The sequence below is a fragment of the Ziziphus jujuba genome, chromosome 4 (assembly GCF_031755915.1).
Source record: "Ziziphus jujuba cultivar Dongzao chromosome 4, ASM3175591v1".
Taxonomy (NCBI): Eukaryota; Viridiplantae; Streptophyta; class Magnoliopsida; order Rosales; family Rhamnaceae; genus Ziziphus; species Ziziphus jujuba.
In genome coordinates, this window is record NC_083382.1 from 4,997,389 (window position 1) to 5,018,296 (window position 20,908).

The window sequence follows — 20,908 nt, forward strand, 5'->3', positions numbered from 1 at the left end:
GCACTTGATGTTGTATATTGCAGCAAAAGAACAAATTCATACAATCGGTCACCAGGGGAAAACTAATTTTTCTTTTTTTTTCTCTCTCTGAAATTTTTAGGTTGGTTTTTTTTTTTTTTTTTTTTTTTTATATATCAACTCTGAAATTTAAGGTATTTCGTAACAAATTCTAATACCTTTTACTAGAACACTAAAAAACATTTGAAATAAGCAAAATTAGCTAAAAAAAAAAAAAAACCATTACCAAATGTGACTTTAGCAAATTGCTATTTAAAATTACCAGGTTGACCACAAAGATTTCGGTGTGTAGAACGACCCTTAGCACATATTTGTACCAAGTCGATCCATGGAAAAAAAATACTATTTAAAAATCCATAATGTTAGAGATAAACATTCTACCTAGTTGGTATCTGCTACATGGATACGCTAAGGATCATTGGGTTGTATAGCTAGGTATATAATTCTCATCATTCATCTGTATGTTATCTAATTGTATGTATGTCAGTATTTTTGATGAGTTGTATTAGATAGACTAAGGGCTTGCTTATCTCGTCTACCAATGCGTAGCCACTAACTTGTGTAAATTAACTCATCATCAATATAGAATTAAATAATTAATACATGCTTCCAACATATTTCTATCTTTGCGTTTAATCATCACACATAATAGTTACTTTTTTTAATTTTTATTTTATTTTTTTGATATTGGTGTATGAGGATTTGAAAAAAAAAAAAAAAAAAAAAAAAAAAAAACAGTAAATTTATCAAGGGTTGTTCCTACAGGGACAATAATGTTCAAGTGTATTGAATATTATGTACACATAATATTAAGCCTGATTATACACTGTCTTTTGACAATGTCTGAAAAAAAAAAGGCCGCCCTATTTGCACTAAACTAGGTGCATGAAAACATTAAGCCAATAATATTTTATTCGGTTTTGCTAGTCAAATTGAACTAATATACAATTAATTATATAATTTTTAATTCCCTTTTAATTTTTAATCTGAGGTGGTATAATTCAAATTCAGAACCATAAGTTGAGACGAGATACTAATTTGCCATTTGACAATTAAGGGCTATAATCGTAAACTAAGTAACTGTTTCAGTGATTTTAACCACTGACAACTTATTCAAAATTTTGTAATTCTTAATAGTTAAGAATTTGGCAGATGTGGTCAACCGCCGGCTGCTGCTAAAACCAGTACGATGAACCCAGTCCCTCAATTTTTATCTCCTAAATTTTTGAAGTGATTGTTTTATATTTTTATTTATTTAGTCATATGCCCTTATCTTATTAAATCAACGATTGGCTCAAACTTCCAGCAAAAATTAATAAAAAAAGGACCGTTTGATTTAAACTTTGTACTATAAATAATTTTAATTTATAGTTTTTATTATTTAGTTACGAAAGTTTCGTTCAATGAAAGCAATTTTTAAGATGAAAATCAGCACGGAAACACCTCCAACATAAAATATTGATTTCTGTTTTATGTCTGCTACTGGATGAGGTATGTTGAAAATGAAAATATTGTACTATAATAATGATATCCCAATAGAAAGTTAACATTGAACATCAATTGTCGCATGATGCCATGAAATGTGTAATTTTTTTAATAAAAAAAAAAAGATGTTTAATTTGGTATTCATGCATGCACATGATGTCATGCATGCACTCAACTCCCTCTATAAAATCTTGAGCTAAATAAGCATTTTAATGATCACACGCTAATTAAGCAGATAAGCAACTCAATTTCCAGATCCTTTAAAACAAAATGTCGATCCAAGTTTCAGCAGTTCCTGAAGCCTTAACCCAAAGTAAAAACCGTCCTTCGGCAGATTTTCATCCCAGCATCTGGGGTGATTATTTCCTCTCTCTCTCGGTGGTATGCTACAGCCTTTTTTTTTTTTTTTTTGGCCTATTCTTAGTATATTTAGGTTACCGGTTCTATTAGTCCTTGAATTATATTCATAATTGTATTTTTTGGTCTTTAAATAAACTCTCTTTTTTGATACTTTCATCCATAAATTTTATTTTTTGTGCATTTTGATTCTTAAACTATTTTTTAAATTTAATTTTTAACAATTATGAAACATACAGTATATTTTATGATAAAGAAATAATGAAATTACAAAATTAGACATTTCCGCAAGACCCACATGCATGTGTCCAAATTGTTAAAAAGTAGATAAAAAATTGTTAAAGGACCAAAAGTACATCAAAAATTAAAGTTTATGACCAAAGTAAGCAAAAATAAATAAATAAATAAAATTAATAAAAAAATTCATGGGCTAAAGGGCAATTATGGGTATAGTTTAAGGACTAAAGAAGCTAATAACTTAGTATATATTTTTAGACTAGAACCATCTTGTTGAAAAAAACTATTCGGACTTCTCATATTAGCTCTTAGATTGTTTAAAAAGGTTGAATTTAAAGATGTATTTAAAATTTCTATAAATTTATAAAGGTTCATCTTATCTTTTCAAGATTTTATTACTTATTGAATTTTTATAAATCATACTTTTTTTATTTTTTATTTATAATAATAAACGATTAGGGTTTTCAGTCCCTTTTGAAACCGAGAGCAAAATAAAAAGGCCCATAAAAATAATTGACTGTTAATAGCTCTTTATAGATTTACTTGTTTCTAGATGTACCTCCAACCGGACGATTAAATTACTGATATATATATATATATATATATTTATCAATTGTGATAAATAATAATTAGCAGTGCTATAGCCACCTACTTGTTTACCATATGAAATTATTAAAATGCATGGCATGTTTATTCACTAAGAAAGAAAAAAAAATGTTTATATTACATGATAGGTTGAAAAATTAATATAATTTACAAAAGTAAAACTTAAAAGAGATAAATGAAACTATAGGCCAATAAAGTAATAATATGTTATAAACAAGTTAAACAGCTTGGTACCCATAGCGTTAATTAATAATTAACCAATATGTATTCGCCTTGCAGCAAAAGGAGCACATCGAAAAAATGAAGCAACAAGTCGAAGAATTGAAGGAAGAAGTTAAAGGGTTGATAATGAAATGTTCTCACAAAAAACCTTTGCAAAAGTTGGAGTTGATTGATGCAATCCAACGTTTAGGTGTGTCGTACCATTTTGAGAGGGAGATTAACGAAGCATTAGAAAAGATCTATAACTCTTATGGATTTCTTGTTGAAGAGGATGATGACCTTTACACTATTTCACTTTGGTTTCGTTTGCTTAGGCAACATGGTTATTATATTTCATGCGGTAAGTTTCTGTCTCTATACACTTCAATTCATTTTTTTTTTTTATTTGTGCTTAGATTTATTATTATGATTATCATCATAATCACATCGTTATTATTATTGTTATTATTTTTGTTTTTTTGTGTAAGTAATTTTTTTTTTAAAGAGGATTAAAGCAATGTTAAAAAGAAACAAGAGGATCAAAACATGATTTAGATAAAAAATAACATAGACAAACTATCTATATGTGATTAATTATATATTTCAGATAATCAAAATTACTGTTTCTAGTGCACTTTTGGAATTTTATATATAAATTGGTGTTGGTTGGTCTACAACCTAAAGATCAATTGGATTTTTGGTTTTTTATTTTGTGAAAGATGTATTTAACAAGTTCAAGTACGGAGATGGTGAGTTTAAGGCATCCTTAACTGCTGATGTTCCTGCCATGCTAAGTCTATATGAGGCAGCACACCTTTGCATGCATGGGGAAGAAATTCTTGATGGAGCCCTAGTTTTCACCACCACTCATCTTCAGTCAGAGCTAAGTAATATGAACCCCGACCTCGCCGCAAGTGTCATCTTCGCCCTTAACCGGTCCATCCGTAAAAACATACCGAGGTCAGAGACAAGACATTACATCTCTTTCTACCCTAAAGAAAAGTCCCACAACAAAACTTTGTTAAAGTTGGCACAGTTGGATTTTAATGTTTTACAAGCATTGCATCAAAAGGAAGTAGCTAACCTATCAAGGTATGTCTAAAGCTTGCTGAACTTGAATTTTAGTATCTCTAGTATTTTGTTTATAAGATCCTTCAAATATGATGAGGACAATATTATCGGAAGATTGAGTTTTTAATCTTGCCACTTAATTAGTTGTGATGTCTCTTTCATACTTTAATTAGTATATTTAATTCAAAATAATGATTATATATTATACATTTTTTGTGTTACTGAAAATTATTATGATTATATTATACATATGTGATTTAATTAGGTGGTGGAAAAACTTGGACTTTCGAAGGAAGTTGCCTTATGCAAGAGACAGACTAGTAGAATTATACTCTTGGATTTATGCAATGTTTTTTGAACCCAAATATTCCCTTGCAAGAGTGTTAGTTACCAAAGTAGTAGCCATGGCATCCATCATAGATGATACCTTTGATGCTTATGGAACATATGAAGAAATCAAACTCTTCACGGAATCAATCATAAGGTAATATAATTATAATTAATTTATGCTTTTAGCTCATATATGAATTGGTTAAAATTTCATTGATCTAGTAATTTTTTTTTTCAATCCATCATATTCAATTTATTTATTTATTTTAGTAAAAATTATGATCCTTAAATTTGATAAGATATTATGTTTTGTTAATTAATGATTCTCAGGTGGGATATTAGTGCCAAAGATGTTCTTCCAGATTACATGAAATTGATATATCAGGAAATTGTGGATAATTATAGTCAATTTGACGAGCATACTAACAAGGAAGGAAGATCTTATGGTTCAGCTTATGCAAAACAAGCAGTGAGCCCAATTAATCTTAAGTTTTTCTTTTTTTAGAATTATTTAATAATCAAAATCTTCAAATGGAAAAGGGAGATTAAAGGGAAAAAAAAATTCTTATAAATTCTTAAGGGGATCAAAATAAATCTTTGTTTATTTGAACAAAATATATTTGTTTATGATGATTTTCATGTTCTGTTAGTTACTTTTTTACTATATAATATATATTATTTTTTATGAGTTTAGATGAAAGAATTAGTCCAAGCCTATTTTGCTGAAGTTGGTTGGTTTCATAGTAAGTGCACTCCAGGGGTGGAGGAATACATATCCAATGGGGAAGTAAGTGCTACTTATTATGCTCTCATAACGGCCTCGTTTCTATTCATGGGTGAGGAGATTGCAACTGAAGAAGCTTTCATTTGGGCCTCTAATAAACCAAAAATCATTAAAGCTGCTTCACTTATTGGTAGACTAATGAACGACATTACCTCCCATAAGGTTGTTTTATATATATATATATATATGTGTGTGTGTGTGTATCTAATTGTTGCTAACTAAATATAATTAGACCGAAATAATTTTACTCCCAAACTAAATTACTTTTGTATTTACCTATCAAACCAAACTACAAAGATTTTCAAATTGCCTTTTTGACTTTTTTTCTTCTTTTTTTTTGCATGTTTTCATTTTTATTTTTTATCAGTTTAGTAAAATTATGCATTTCTTTCTAATGAATTTGAAAAAATTAGCCTTACACACTTACATAGATGAAAGTTTTTAAAACAAAATTACAAGTATGGTTAACTTCATCAAAGTCATTGTAAGATAAGATAATAAATCAAAAGTCTGGAAGACAACAAGAGGTTTTTTTTTTTTTTTTAATATATGGTTTGGTAAATTAATTTCATCTCAAGTTGTTTGAATTCCTTTCTTATATTTATACCTTGCTCTTATACATCTACAGACAACAATGATATAATTATTTCATCTTGTCTATGTCGTGCAACTGTGTATTTATTTGAGGTTTTTGTTTTTTGTAATTGGTAGTTCGAGCGAAAGAGAGAACATTGTGCATCGGCAGTTGAATGTTGCATGGAGCAACATGGAGTTGAAGCAGAAGAAGCATATAAAATGTTGCACCAAGAAATTGAAAATGCTTGGAAAGATATAAACCAGGAATTAATGAAGCCAACTGCTGTAGCAACCCCTGTTCTTGACTGCGTTTTGAATCTTGCACGCATGTCAGATGTTTCGTACAAGGACGGTGACAGCTATACCAATCCTCATTTGATCAAAGACACCATTTCTTTGCTGCTTGTCGATCCTGTACCCATTCACGAGCATCTTCTTCCATAATATATTATCCTAGCTATATATCTATATATATATATATATAATCATAATGATTTTCTATTGGAACATCATAATGGTTTTCCCCTTAAAACTTTTATTATTAGTTTTTGGATTATTGTCAAGATTTAAAGTTGATAGATTTTATGAGTTTAAATACTAAAACTCTAAAAGAGCAAAATGAAACATATTTTCAAATCTCAATACTTGATTTTTAAAATAATCTAGAAGCAGATACGTAAGATTTTCATGGTTTTTATATTAAAATGTACTAATAACGAAATTTCATTATATATAGATATATATTATATAGAATAATTGTAAAATAAAGAGTAGAATTAGTCCTTTTATTTTCTCTTTTGATCTCCTGTTTGTTTCTTGAGTGTATTATGAGTGCATTAATAAGTGAATTTAAATATTATATATATATAGATAGAATAATTATAAAATAAAGAGAGAGAATTAGTTCTCTGATTTTCTCTTATGATTTCCTATTGATTTCTTGACTTTATTATGAGTGCACCAATGAGTGAATTTGAATATTTGTGTTTTAAAGTGACTTATTTACTTAATATGATTTGATTAGTTCTTTCAAAGAAGAATAAGCACTTTTTTTTTTTTGGGAAGAAAGAGTATGCACTGTTTGTTTAACAATAAAACGTCATTATAAATTGCTTAAATGCAATTATCCATTAATGATGGATAATATAACATCCCACATCGGTTGGAAAGGGGAACGAAGCATGGCTTATAAGCGTGTGGATACATTTCCCTTCAAGAGGCATTTTGCCAGTGGGACTGGTAGAAACAAAACCGTGAAAGGGGCTACGGCTTGGAATACCCCAAAGCAGACAATATCTTGATGCGGGTGGACTGGGCTGTTACAGATAATTAGGTCTTTTAAATATAAATCATATCATATATTATTAATACTTTAATACTACTTACATTTTGAAGAAAAAAAATAAAAAAAAAAAAAGAGTTCATCACTAATGTCTACAGTAAAAAGCTCTCTATAGTCATACTATATGGACAAAATTAATTTTATAGCTATAAATAGATTATAAATTAGTGGAGTTAGAGTGACAATATTTTGGCTTCAATAAGAGTAGTATCCATTTCCATGAGTTATTATACACTTGCAATTTTATAGACATTATAATAACATTAAAGAATAAATCACTGTCCCAAGCAATTTTATGTAAATATTTTATGTCATCATGAATTTTTACTATAAAATACCATATATATTTTGTAATATATAGATAATTATCATTATGTTGAGATAAAATTCCTTAATATGAGACTTCAAAAAATTATAACTTATTATAATGTAAAATTTATTCTTATTTATAACTAGTCCAAGTTGGGACTAAAAATTTTTATGACTAAATAGAGTTTATTCCAAAATATAATACTATTATAAAAAGCTTTTATTGTATTAGAACTTAAATGTAATGCATACAAACTATTAATTAGTTTTTGTTATTTATTCATAAAAAAAAAACTATACAATATGTATAAATGGTTGACAACAAAATGCTTAGCATGAATAAAGTGATTGTAAATTCCAAAAAACAAGAAATTTAGCTTTTAATTAGAAAAGAATATATATATATATATATATATATATATATATGTATATATATGACAGGACCTGTCCCGCGAACTCTCCCAGGATCTCCTGGGTGGTCCCTCCTAATGAAGTCCTACTGGACAATCCCTAAAGAATATCCAATGGAACCTCACCTTAAAACGTGCACAACCGAACACCAACATTAACAATAATACCTCAATATATATATATAAATCTACAACAACGTAAAGTCCACAACCGGCCTACTGTACTACAGGCCATAACTACACACATAAGTACCATGATCTCTACTGAGTCTCATATTTAAAATCAGAGCATTCTAAGAGTGGCAACGAAGTCTAGGAGCAAAAATAAGTAATAAGTAAGTCCAGAAGATAACAATAGATAAAGGAAAGATAAATACAGCTGCTGTCTTAGAAGGAACAAAGCGATAAGCTGTGCGCAAGGTAGACTGCTACTAGCTACCTGGGCCTAGAGGAATGAATTTAAAACAATAAAACATGAGATAAAGAAATTTCAGTGAGTGGCATAGTATAATAGAAAATTAATAATTTATGTCTGAAAAATTTTTCTCTCAAGACCTCTCGTGCCACTCGTTTGAAAAGTTTCCCGTTTAAAAATCATTTCACAAAACCCAAACTTATATCGCAATTTAATATCATAAAAACCAATGCTCAAAAGTATGAATGAACGATCATTGTAATATTATGAAATGTCTCAAATCAAGATATAAATATTTGAGTATAAAATATAATAAACATAGTTCCACAAAATAAATATGAAAATACAGAAATCAACCACAATATTTGTAAATCAACAATATATTCAAATGTATACAATGTACCATACGATGTACCAATCTGTAAATCGTGGGATACACTCACCTCACGACCCTCAATATACGAACGGTGTCTTGGAAATAATAAATAACCATCGGGACATACCCAACCTTACGGTCCGTGGTAATAATATCCTGTGGGCCGAGCCTAACCTCATGGTACCGTGACAATAATAATAAACCGTCGAATAAACCCGACCTCACAGTTCGTGGCAATAATAATAAACCGTCGGATAAACCCGACCTCACGGTCCGTGGCAATAATATCCTGTGGGTTGAGCCCAACGTCACGATACCATGGCAATAATAACCTGTGGGAACATCCCAACCTCACGGTCCATGGCAATAATATCCTGTGCGCTGAACCTAACCTCATGGTACCGTGGCAAAACCTAGTGCACTGTAATATAATATAATATAATACTGATCCAAGACATTGGCATTACATGGTACATCAATTTAAAAGTAACCGATACAGTATCCTTAAAATAATCTTGTGAGATCATATATACTTTTCCAATAATACTGTATCATAAATCATAATTTAATATTCAAGCTCAACTGCTTATTTAAATATTTCAAAAATATCAATTTGCCATTTCATGCGAAAACTATAAAATACTACAATGAAATATATTCACCATAAAACCAATTTTAAGCACCCAAAAATTATAAAAAATATTTGAACATGTTCAAAATCATATAAATTTTAAATCTGCTCCTCGAATCAAATATTTTCTGAAACGATTTAAAATCTCAATTCAAATATCAGAATATTTAATTAACATAATTCACGAGTTCATTATGAACTCATCAAAATTAAAAATCAACAAAAATTTTATTAAAATCCGCATAAAATGATAACTCATATAAGTGAAAGCAGATATTATACATGCATAATGCAATCCTTTCAATCAATTTGTATATACGTAAAATAACGAACCATATATATATATATATATATATATATATATATTATTCTATATACCAAAAACATTTTAAAAATAATAACCACTCACGGTACTGTAGATGCTCAAGCCTGCTCCTTTACAGGATCGTCTCCAAGCTCAACTCGAGTGCCTGTAATATAATAAAATATTTCTCAGGCTCTAAACAACTAAACCAGAGACACTTGTATAACCCAAATGTCTCAAAATAATTTATAGTACTATAAAATTGCATAAATTGGACATTGGACAGTCCAATTATACTGCGTGTCCTTAGGATCCGGTATCCAAAACTGGAGATTTTCTGTCAGGACCCGTCCAGAATTCCTTCCCAGAACCCTAGACAAGCCCTGATCCCAAGGAAATACCACCGAACCTTCCAACGGAAAATCCGGCAGCACCTCCCCTAAGGGTAGGACTTACCAAAAATTACCTGCACTGAAAACACACTTCTATATTCACCCCTTTATTCCTCCCGCAAAACTACAAGTTGTTTCCACAATTTACAGCACTTCACAACAATAACAGCAACCCAGTGCATAAATAAAACATAAGTGTCCAAATAGTATACAGAGCTTTATGAAGTGCTAATCCACAAAAATACAACAAAGATGAAAGAAATAATACAACTGAAATGAATGAGTACAAAAGTACTTCTCGAAACACGATAGCAGCGGAGAATTGGTTCGCTCCGGAAGAACGTCTACCACCCCTTGCACCTAAGGGAACGGAACTTAAAAACATGAGATGCTAATCATCTCAATGAGTGACCCTAACTACTAAACACTTTTAATGATAATAATAATAATAATGTAACAAATAAGGGAATTGAATTAATACCAACAATTAATAAATAAATAATAACAGTTGGAAATAATAATTTTCCCTCAAAACTCTCACTAATCACTCCGTTGGAAATGTTCCCTTTTTAAAACAATTTCACAAAACCCGATATTCGTACTTCCCGAAAACCAAGGGATCAAACCATTTGATAAACAATAAATAAATAAATACCCCAATATATATAATTAAAATGTAATAAATTATAGTAAATAATTTTTGAACACCTTTGGGGTTTTAAACTTTATCTGAAAATTACACTTGACGCACCACACCATATACCAGTGATGCCCTCCGATACCCAGCGTCCCGAGCACCGACTGGCCGGGAGATTAAAGAGAGAAACTTGCAAACGGCACTTCGGCGTCCCGACAGTACCGCTGCTGAAACCGTCATCCCGGCCAAGGAGGGGGGCGGCTGTGGCCAATAACAAACTTGCCTGCCCACGGTCCAATGGCAACCACGGGAGACATAATACTTGCACGCTAAACCACATAATACTTGCGCGCTAAACTACGTGTACATACACTAGAACACCAATACTGTATGAGTGCGTCTAAAATAATTATTAAACCAACCGTACCGTTTTCCAAAATTACCGTGGGAAATATATTAAATTTTCACACTTACCATCCCACATACTTTTATTTAACAAACCGGTACGAAAACATCGATAACAAATAAACCATAATTTTCTCGTAATACGAGGTTCAACAGATAAAATACAGTGGGCATAATTATAAAATTAAACCACCAATTTAACAAATATTTTCATAAAATATTTAAACCAATTATGCCCAAAATAATACTTAAAACCACGTACGACTATTACCGAAATATATTTTGCTCATGCATAATAAATAAATTAAATCACAATAAAACCATAACTAAATTGTACCACATGAGCATAATTTAAATACCAATTAAACATAATTAATTGCCCAAAATATTTTTGAAGGTGGGTCACTCACCTTAAGCACGTAAATCAGCTAAGATCCTCCGCAGGATCAACTCCACTACTCGTACGCGCACCTAAAACATCCACAGTACACCAACCAAATATATTAATATTTTAATCGGATAATTCCCAAATGGGTACCCGGGGAGCGAACACAACGACAACTAAAAGTTACGAGTTATATACCGAATCGAAGCTTGAGTGATGAGGATCACGGATTCGGTCTTACTTTCCGGTGATCGGACCCGAAGGGGTCGGAATCTCGCCGGAAAGCTTTCGGGATTCGACTCCTCAATCCTCCCAAATCATCGCGAATTGGTGGAAAAGGATGCTGGATTTGGATTCAGAAGGTCGGACACAGTGGACAAGGACCGGCGGTGCAACTGGGTACTTGCCGAAACAGTAACTTCCGGCGAGCCGCCGCAGTCACCTGCAACCGTCGCCGGCGGCGGCGCATGCGGTGGCCGTTGGCTGAGATTTTTGGTGGTTTTTTAGTCGAGGGGAGAGGATTCCAACAGGACAGGCGGTGAGGCAAACGGAGGCCGGACGGCGGAGAAATCAGGGTTTGAAGATTTTTGGCCCCTCGCCAGAAAACGCTCCGATCCCGGCGTGTCGAAGGCCGGTGGCCGTGAAATTTGGTGGGTAGGCCGGACTTGAGGAGGTGGTGAGGGGTGGCTAGCGCGTGTGGCCTAAAAATGGCCGAAAATAGGGCAAACGGCGGTGGAGGGAAAAATCGCCGCCGAGCTTCACCGCCTCAATCCGGGCGCGTCCGGCGACCAACGGCCGTGAAATTTCAGGGTTTGGCCAGAAATGGGGAGAGGCTTCCGTCTGGCCGGCGAGTGTAATGAGAATCGGCCGGAAAATTTGAAGATTCTGGCGGCCGATCGGTTTCTCTCTCTCTCTCTCTCTCCTCTCTCTCTTTCTCTCTCTTCCCCGAGATTTTTGTCAAATAAAAGCCACCGTGGTGATACTGTTCATACACGTGAACCAATCAGGTGATGACACATGGTGTTACTGTGCACTTAAGCCAGATATAATAAAATATTACGATATCCGGCGAACTTCAAACGTCCATAACTTTTTAATCAAATGTCTGATTTAAGCGTGCCGCTAGTCTATGAACTTGTATTGACGAGTACTTTACAACCATACAAGAGTCAAAACAAAATTACACAACGAGAAAAAGTCAACTCCCGGCACCTTTTGGACTGTTTGCACCTCAACTTGTTTTGCCCATAACTTTCAAACCATAGCTCCGTTTTCGACGTGCTACTAGTCTACGAACTCGGGGTATCATGCACTTCGCCACGGTACCCTGGTCAACTAGAAATTTCAACTGGAACAAAAAGTCAACTTTTGACCCACCTCGATCAACGATCGACCTCGGTCAACGTGCACGGATTCCGGTGTAATTTGGGACGGGGTGTTACATTTTCACCCGAAACCTAATATTTTGAAATTGAATCACCTAATGGGTCCTAATAATATCCAATTTTACTAATCCAACTCCAATTTTAACTAATTGGACCAATTTTGTCCAAACATAGTCTCAACTTATCCGAAAATTAACTACTTGATCTAAAAATGGAAAAATTATCAAAAGACCTCCAAAATTCACAATATTTATATTGACGGAAAGCTCAAGAGACAAGGAACCCACCAGTATGGTCACCTTGGTCCAAGGTTTCCTCCAGTGGCCGAAAAACTTGGTTGAAGCTTCGGCAGAACTTCCCATCGTCGGATCTCCCAAATGGTAAGGAATCTGGGCAAAAGAACCATGTAAATGAGTTTAGAGGGGTAGAAAATAGTGGAAAAGGTGTATGGGTTGGCCTGAAACGGCCAAAAATTGCGAAAACCCGATGACCCACCTCCCCGGCCAGACGCGTCCAGCCAACGTTCACAGTGAAATTTTACGGCCAAGCTTGCCTCGATGTTGGCTTCCTCTCTGGCTGGTGCGTGTACAAGGTTGGTAGCTAAATGGGCAAGAACGACGGTAACCCAGTTCGACAGTAAACAGGTCGAAACGACCCAGTTTGGATCCACGGATTTGATGGGAGAATTTCTAGGGTTTTGGAGTTGAAAAGGGTATTTTGAAATTTGGTTTCGTGTTTGGCACACTTACCGAGGCTTATATAGAGCCTAGGTCAGACAAAAACTTGGGGACTGGTTTGGATACTGATATAAAACTTATCCATAACTCGGAATTTGGCGTGCCGCCAGTCTATGAACTTGTATCGACAAGATCTACGCAATAGTATCTCAGTTAAATAAAAAATATTGACCATTAAAAAAAGTCAACTTGGACCTACATATTATTCACTTGGTCAAATTTGGTCAAACCTGGTCAAACTTGTATATTTTGGTACGGGTTGTTACATATATATTGTGCAATTAGAGTATCAAAGCATCTCCAGTGGGATGCAGATTATAAAAACAAACATACTGTATAAACAATATAAAACTTATTTTAAAAAAATTACTGTCCAATTGCAATTTCTCAAATAAATGATAAATTGATATGACTTAAACATTATCAAAATAACAAGTCTCTAGATTTTAAAATTTTTGAAGAAAGAAAACTTTCTTTAAAATGTCAATTCTTTCAAAAAATTAACAAAATATTTAATTAATTGATAATCATAAATGGCTTTTATATGCATTATTATTGAAGAATAATTTTATATTTAATTATCCATTATATCACCTCTCAATTTATATATCTAATACATATTTACCATTGAAGATTCTCTGTAACATTTATAATACGTGTTTCCTTTTTTCTTGCTTTTTTTTCTTCCACTAGATGTAAATAATATTAATTCATTTGTTAAGAGCACAGTATGCACATGACAAACTGATAAAGCCCATTTTCAATATTTGGACCTCAACTCGAACGAGCATAGTTGGGTTGGATTGCAGGCTTGGGTCGTAACTAAACTTTTTTTCTTTCTTTCTTGGTTCCTTTTTTTCAGAATGTAGACCATTTGCCTTATATACTATGGGAAATAAATAGTATTTAAAAACAAGGAGAGGAAACTAGAAAGAATATAAGCATTCAGTAATCAAATAAATTAAACAAGACAGAGCGTTTTTCACTATTAATCATGTCCATTAAATATAAGATAGCAAAAAAAAAAAAAAAAAAGTGTCACCTTCCCAGTCCCAATCATAAGAAATTATACAAGTAAACAAACATGGATATAATAAGAACGTTCATACTAAAACCATAACAAATCAAAACAACCATAGTTAAAAAATCCAGGTAATTATCTATTTAGATCTCACCTACCATTGAATCCCCACATTAAGGATTAGCTAATTCATATAGCAAACACTGTTTCTCAATGAACTATACACCCAAACATATATGTGTACATACATACAAATATATAACATATTCAGTCACTGTCGCACACAAACTTCGATCTACCTATTATCTGTCATAATATACCATACAAGATTATAATCGCCACAAAAATTTTACAATTAAAATTTCAAGTTGAAAAACCTACAGATTAAGATCAACAATAAACTTTAAAAAAGAAGGAAAAAAAAAAAGGAATAAGAACAAAATTAGAGATCAAAGAACACAAAAATTTAAGGAAAAAAAGATAGTGAACGATAATCGCCAACAAGTATTGATATTGATAAAACAAATCGATGAACAAATTTTTTATTTTTTATTTTTAAAAAAAAGCACCTGCAATGGAAACCCTAGAGGCGTAGAGTGAAAGCAGTTGGAATTTAGGGTTTAGATGTTATGGAGAAGAAACTAGAAAGAAATAGAAGAAGAGAGTGAGAGAGATAAGATCTCATGAGAGGCGGCCAACCAATTCTCTGTATATCATATATTGTTTATATTTATATCTATACAAGGTGTGTATGAAATTTGGGTATCTAATAGTTTTTTTGTTTGGAATATTTCTAATTAAATTAATTTTATGATTGCTATGACATTATAATTTGAAACGCATCTATCTAGTAAGAATTAAATAAAAAAATTCATTTTGATGTGTTATTTTAAATTGCTAAATTAGTATATTTGAATGAGCCAACATACTTAATTTTGTAAATGAGAAAATTTAAAATACATCAAAATTTTAAAATTTTTTATTTTCTTTGTTTTGCTTAGAAAGAAAAAGGCCCAAACAAAATTGATGGGGAAAAGCCGACGTTTTTAACCATAAAAGCATCGGCTTTAGTGCTTTCAATATAAAAATAAAAATAAAAAAAGAAAATAAAAAAAAACATTTTGATGTATTATTTCAAGCTGTTAAATTTGTATACTTGAATGAATACCAAGTAAAAAAAAAAAAAAAGAGCATATTTAACTTTGTAAATGAGAAATTTTAAAATACATCAAAATTTTAAAAGTTTTTATTTTCTTTGTTTTGCTTACAAAGAAAAAGGCAAAAAAAATTTTATGGGGAAAAGCTGATACTTCTAAGCATAAAAACGTCGACTTTGGTGCTTTCAATATTAAAAAAAAAAAAAAATTATTTTGATGTGTTATTTCGAATTACTAAATTAGTATACTTGAATGAATACCAAGTAAAAAAACAGAGCATATTTAACTTTGTAAATGAGAAATTTTAAAGTATATCAAAATTTTTAAAGTTTTTATTTATTTTTTTTTTGTTTTGTTTACAAAGAAAAAGGCAAAAAAAAAAATGATGGGGAAAAACCGACACTTTTAAGCATAAAAGCTTCGGATTTGATGCTTTTAATATTTAAAAAAAAATCATTTTGAACAAAAATAATAAATTGGATTTTGTGGCAATTTTTATTCAATATAATGCTTATGGCAATTTTTTATACTTTTACAAGCATCATTGAAAATTTGTCAAATTTACACTAACAAAAGAAAAAAAGGAGAAAAAAAAAACACAAAAGAATAGGCCAAAGCCAATGCTTTTACAACAAAAGCGTCGGTTTTTGTTAATTTTATTTTATTTTATTTTTTTTGTAAATTTGTTATTATTTTTCTTTTTGTAATTCTTTTGTAATTTTTTTCTATTTTTTTGGTACTTTTACAAATATCATTAAAATTTTTTTTTTTAATACTTTTACAAGTATCATTAAAAATTTGTCAAATTCAAAGTAATCAAAGATAAATAAATAAAAAAAGAAAAAGAGAAAGGGGGGGGGGGGGGGGAACTGACACTTTTACAACAAAAGCATTGGCTTTTGTTAATTTTATTTTTTTAATTTTTTTGTAAATTTATTTTAAATTTTCTTTTTGTACTTTTATAAGCAGCATTGAAAATTTTTTTTTTTTTTTATACTTCTACAAGCATCATTGAAAATTTGTGAAATTCAAACTAATACAAAAAAAAAAAAAAAGGAAAAACGAAAAACGAAAAAAAGGGGAGGCCTAAGCCGATGCTTTCCAAAAAAAGCAGCGGCTTTTGTTAATTTTATTTTTTTTAATTTTTTGTAAATTTGTTTTAATTTTTTTGTACTTTTACAAGTATCATTGAAAATTTTATTTTTTTGTACTTTTACAAGTATCATTGAAAATTTGTCAAATTCAAACTAACCCCCAAAAAAAAAAAAAAAAAGAAGGAAAAAAAGGGAACCTAAACCAATGCTTTTTCAACAAAAGCATCGGCTTTTGTTAATTTTATTTTTTAAATTTTTTTGTAAATTTGTTTTTAATTTTTTTGTACTTTTATAAGCATAATTGAAAATTTAATTTCTTTGTACTTTTACAAGCATTATTGAAAATTTATCAAATTCAAACTAACAGAAAAAAAATAATAAAAAAGTGAAAAACAAAGGTGGCGAGGGCAAAGCCAAAGCTTTTAAAAGAGTGAGCTTTTGTTAATTTTATTTTTTAATTTTTTTTAGTGAATTTATTATTATTTTTTTTTGTGATTTTTTTTTTTTGGTATTTTTACAAGCATCATTAAAAATTTAATTTTTTTTATACTTTATAAGCATCATTGAAAATTTGTCAAATTCAATCTAACAAAAAAAAGAGAAGGCCAAAGCTGATGCTTTTATAACAAAAGCATCGACTATTGTTAATTTTATTTTTAAAAATTTTTTGTAAATTTATTTTAATTTATTTTTCTTATTTTTTTATATTTTTACAAACATTATTGAAAATTTAATTTTTTTTGTGCATTTATAAGCATTATTAAAAATTTATCAAATCCAACAAAAAAAGAAAAAAAATAAGAAGGTGCTCATCAGCTCAATAGATTAAACTATTTTTAATTATTGATTGGGTTTCCTTCTTCTTATTGGATGATTTTGTTTTATTGGGTTTCCACTTTTATTTCTACTTGTTCCCACAGAACAAAGGGAAAAAAAAAAAAAAAAGGAAAAAATTGTAGTGACAATGGCGGTTTTGTAAGTATAGACCGTGTTTGTTTCACTGGATTGGACAGGTCAGGACAGGACTGTGTCCCAGTCCAGTGTTTGGTATCAACATTTAGACAATGGGACAACTTGACCTGTACAGTGAAAGAGTCCCACTACCGCAGGATTAAACTGACCCATTTTCCACCTGGGTCAGTTTTATCCCAAACTCATCGTCCCATTCTCCTCTCTCTCGGTGGTGTCTCTCGCTGGTATCTCTCGCCAAAGCAGGTCCACCAGATCATCTCAACAATCGAAGCAGCTCTTCCCCGGTGAACATCCATGGCCTCTCCAGACCTCTGCATCCCTCCGAGGAAGAAACACGACCTATTAGTATGATTTCTTCTTCTTCGTGTTCTCTCCAATGTCTGTATTTTGATGTACCGAAATTAGGGCTTGTATTCAATCACCTGCACCATGTATGAAGACGCCCACAATTTGGTTGTGCATTTTTGAAAGGGATTTCAATGAATGTAACTTGGGTTTGTTAAATTTCGATATATATATATATATATATATGCTTCTTTTTTTTTTTTGATATTGTAAATTGTCAAAGTTTTGAATTTGAAGTTAAATCTTGCCAGAGGGGGCTTGCACTAGATTGTTCGATGTTGTGGCTCACCATAACGATGGTTGATTGTTTAGTTCTTTGTCAGCTTGGAAATTCTTAACTGCATATGGTGGGTAGAATTGGACCTTCGAATTGGAATACAGATGCCCAATCGAAATTCATTTTTTATCATATCATTTCTGTGTAGGAAAAAAAAATTCACTACTTTTGCTTGTATGCCAATAAGTTTGGAATTGAGTTTCATCTCTTTGTTTTCTTTTATATGGGTTTTATAATTTTTCAATAATGAATTGCATAGAGTGTTAAATGGGCACTTAAATATGCTTCCTTCTTGGGGATGAAGTATTTTTGGTGATTAGCAGGATTGTTAATAATATAATCGTTTGAATCGGAGTTAATTTTGATTTTTCTGCTACTGAGCTAATTTTGATTATGTTAATGTATGAAAATATATAACAAATTTTTTTTGTCACTATGTTTTTAATAAGCAAATTACTAAAACTAGTTTAAGCTCTGTTCTTTTTAATCATTTTCTTCTAAAACGAATAATGGGATTTGATAAAATGGATACTCATTAAGAGTTATGGGTATATTGATAATGTGTGAATTCGTTTTTTTAGTTGTGCAAAGATTAAGATCTCTGATCCAGTAAATCTTAACCCTTTAATTTTTTTTATTGATTCTCATTCCACCTAAAGTTATGAGTATCTTCGTTCAAATTTCCCATAGCCATGGTTCATTTTTTGTTTGTTTACATTTCTTAGGAATGATTTTTGCTTCTAGTTTAATTTGTTGATCGATGATTGTCTCACAAACTGTTGGTGTGAATGCTCTGTTGAAAAACCAATGCCGTGCTATGTTTAAAATGGAGAAACTTTGGAACAAAATGTTTCAACATGTGAGATTTTCATCTGTATTAGTGCATTTTGTATTCGAGGTTCCAATATGCCAAGTTCTTGATGACCAAGAACTGATGCTGTTGATAATGAGTTCTTTTGGGGATGTGATGTTGGCAATTAAGATGTAGAGGATAACTGGATTCAAACTAGTTTTGCATCTGTGCTAGGATTTATCAAATGCTATATTGAAGCTGTAAGGTGGATGTGGGACCCATTGGTCACAATGATATGCTTCTGATCTATGTTTTATCACTCTCTTTTCATTGAGATAATTCTTCTATATATTATGGCACACTTTGCAATCATTGTAGCCTCTATGAAGTGACATATTTTAATTACACATTTGATATATTTTTTTAAAATTTTCCAGATAACAGAGTCCATAGTCCATGCAGTTCGAGTTGTAGTAAATAATAGCCACATGCTACAACTGCTTTGTTTAAAGGCAGATAACAACGTTTTTAGCAGTCTATATCTTCACTGATACACAAAACGATGAGGATTATTGCACTGCTGGTTCAAAGGCTGAACAAAAGAAGGCAGAGAAGATAGCTTTTGATGTGAATTTGGAGAAGTTTGACACTGCTGCAAAAATCAAGGTGATTAAAGAAGGGCCTTTACCAATCTAGGACTGAAGGAAGCTAAAGAGCTGGTTGAGAAGGCACTTGTTTTGCTTAAGCAAGGAGTTACCAAAGAAGAAGCAAATGACATGATAGAGAAGAGAAAGGCTGCTGGGGGAGTTGCAATTATGGAGTAAAAATTTTCTGCAATGGTTTTATATCCTTAGTTTTGTTGTAGTTGGTTTTATGGTATCATGAAAATCTCAAATTTCAAATTATGAAAATTTTGTAATGTGGCTGCTTGGTGGACGTTCATTTGTCTTGGTGAAAAGATAGAAGGAATAAATTATATTTTGAGCTTTCATGGTTGCAAAGTCATTAATCATACACCTTCATTCATATGGTGAAAAAATTTCTGCTTTAGTTTATTTGGGTTCTAAAGTGGAATCTAAATCTGCAAAATGTATAATTTTATTTTAATTTATTTCTAAAATTATATATTAATTTAATTTGTGGGTATTAAAAAAAATTTAAAATTTGCATGTAAATATAAATATATAAATTTAGAACTTTAATCAGATATAATATTTTTTAAAAAAATATAAATATAATTTTTAAATTTTTTATTTTTAAAAAAATTAAAATTAAAATTATAAAATAGTCCGATTCTGCACCACCAAATATGAAAAATTAGTCTATTATTTAATTCGAAATTATGTCAAACACAGTACTATATTATTTTATCCTATTCGATCCCATCCGATCCGTACCTATCCTATCCGATCCAGTCCAATCCAAACGTATCCTGCATAGCAAACGCCAGCAAGTGGCTAGAAAGGAGTACGAATTGTCATTTAACATGACCATTAACAGAGTTTAGTCCGACGGATCCCGTTTTGACCTCACGTGCCCTGCCCGCCTCCACCCCGCACCCTCCAGAACCATTTAATTCACTTATTAAATTTTCTTTATTGAACATTTTTTATTTGTTTTTTTTCTATTTTTTTAAGTTTACCAAGAATAAATATGCATGAATAATGAAACTGTTATTCAAAATTTACTTTGTCCATTTAGACTCAAAAAACACTCAGAAGGACAAAAAAATAATAATAATAAAATAAAATGAAATAAAAAACAATTAATGAAGTTGATTTTTAGATAAGTGGGTCCCACAATACAATATTTTCTTTTGGCCGATCACTTTGTCTTCTCTCCCGTCCTTTGTTCTC

General features: G+C 31.2%; 1 protein-coding gene across 1 annotated transcript; it reads left to right on the top strand.

Moving 5' to 3' along the window:
• Positions 1 to 1,773: 1,773 nt before the first annotated feature.
• On the top strand, positions 1,774 to 19,748 carry LOC125422115 (alpha-copaene synthase-like). Its single transcript, XM_060816696.1, has 8 exons — positions 1,774 to 1,884; positions 2,983 to 3,265; positions 3,624 to 3,996; positions 4,238 to 4,459; positions 4,636 to 4,774; positions 5,000 to 5,251; positions 5,801 to 6,079; positions 19,569 to 19,748. The coding sequence occupies exons 1-8, from the start codon at positions 1,774 to 1,776 to the stop codon at positions 19,746 to 19,748; spliced, it is 1,839 nt and encodes a 612-aa protein (XP_060672679.1).
• Positions 19,749 to 20,908: the final 1,160 nt, after the last annotated feature.

What these genes read in the sequence shown, in the direction of transcription:
- LOC125422115 (XM_060816696.1), top strand. Translation starts at nt 1,774, where the DNA reads ATGTCGATCCAAGTTTCAGCAGTTCCTGAAGCCTTAACCCAAAGTAAA. An exon ending in ATTTCCTCTCTCTCTCGGTG is followed by an intron (nt 1,885 to 2,982) that starts GTATGCTACAGC and finishes TTCGCCTTGCAG; the next exon opens with CAAAAGGAGCACATCGAAAA. An exon ending in GAAGTAGCTAACCTATCAAG is followed by an intron (nt 3,997 to 4,237) that starts GTATGTCTAAAG and finishes ATGTGATTTAAT; the next exon opens with TAGGTGGTGGAAAAACTTGG.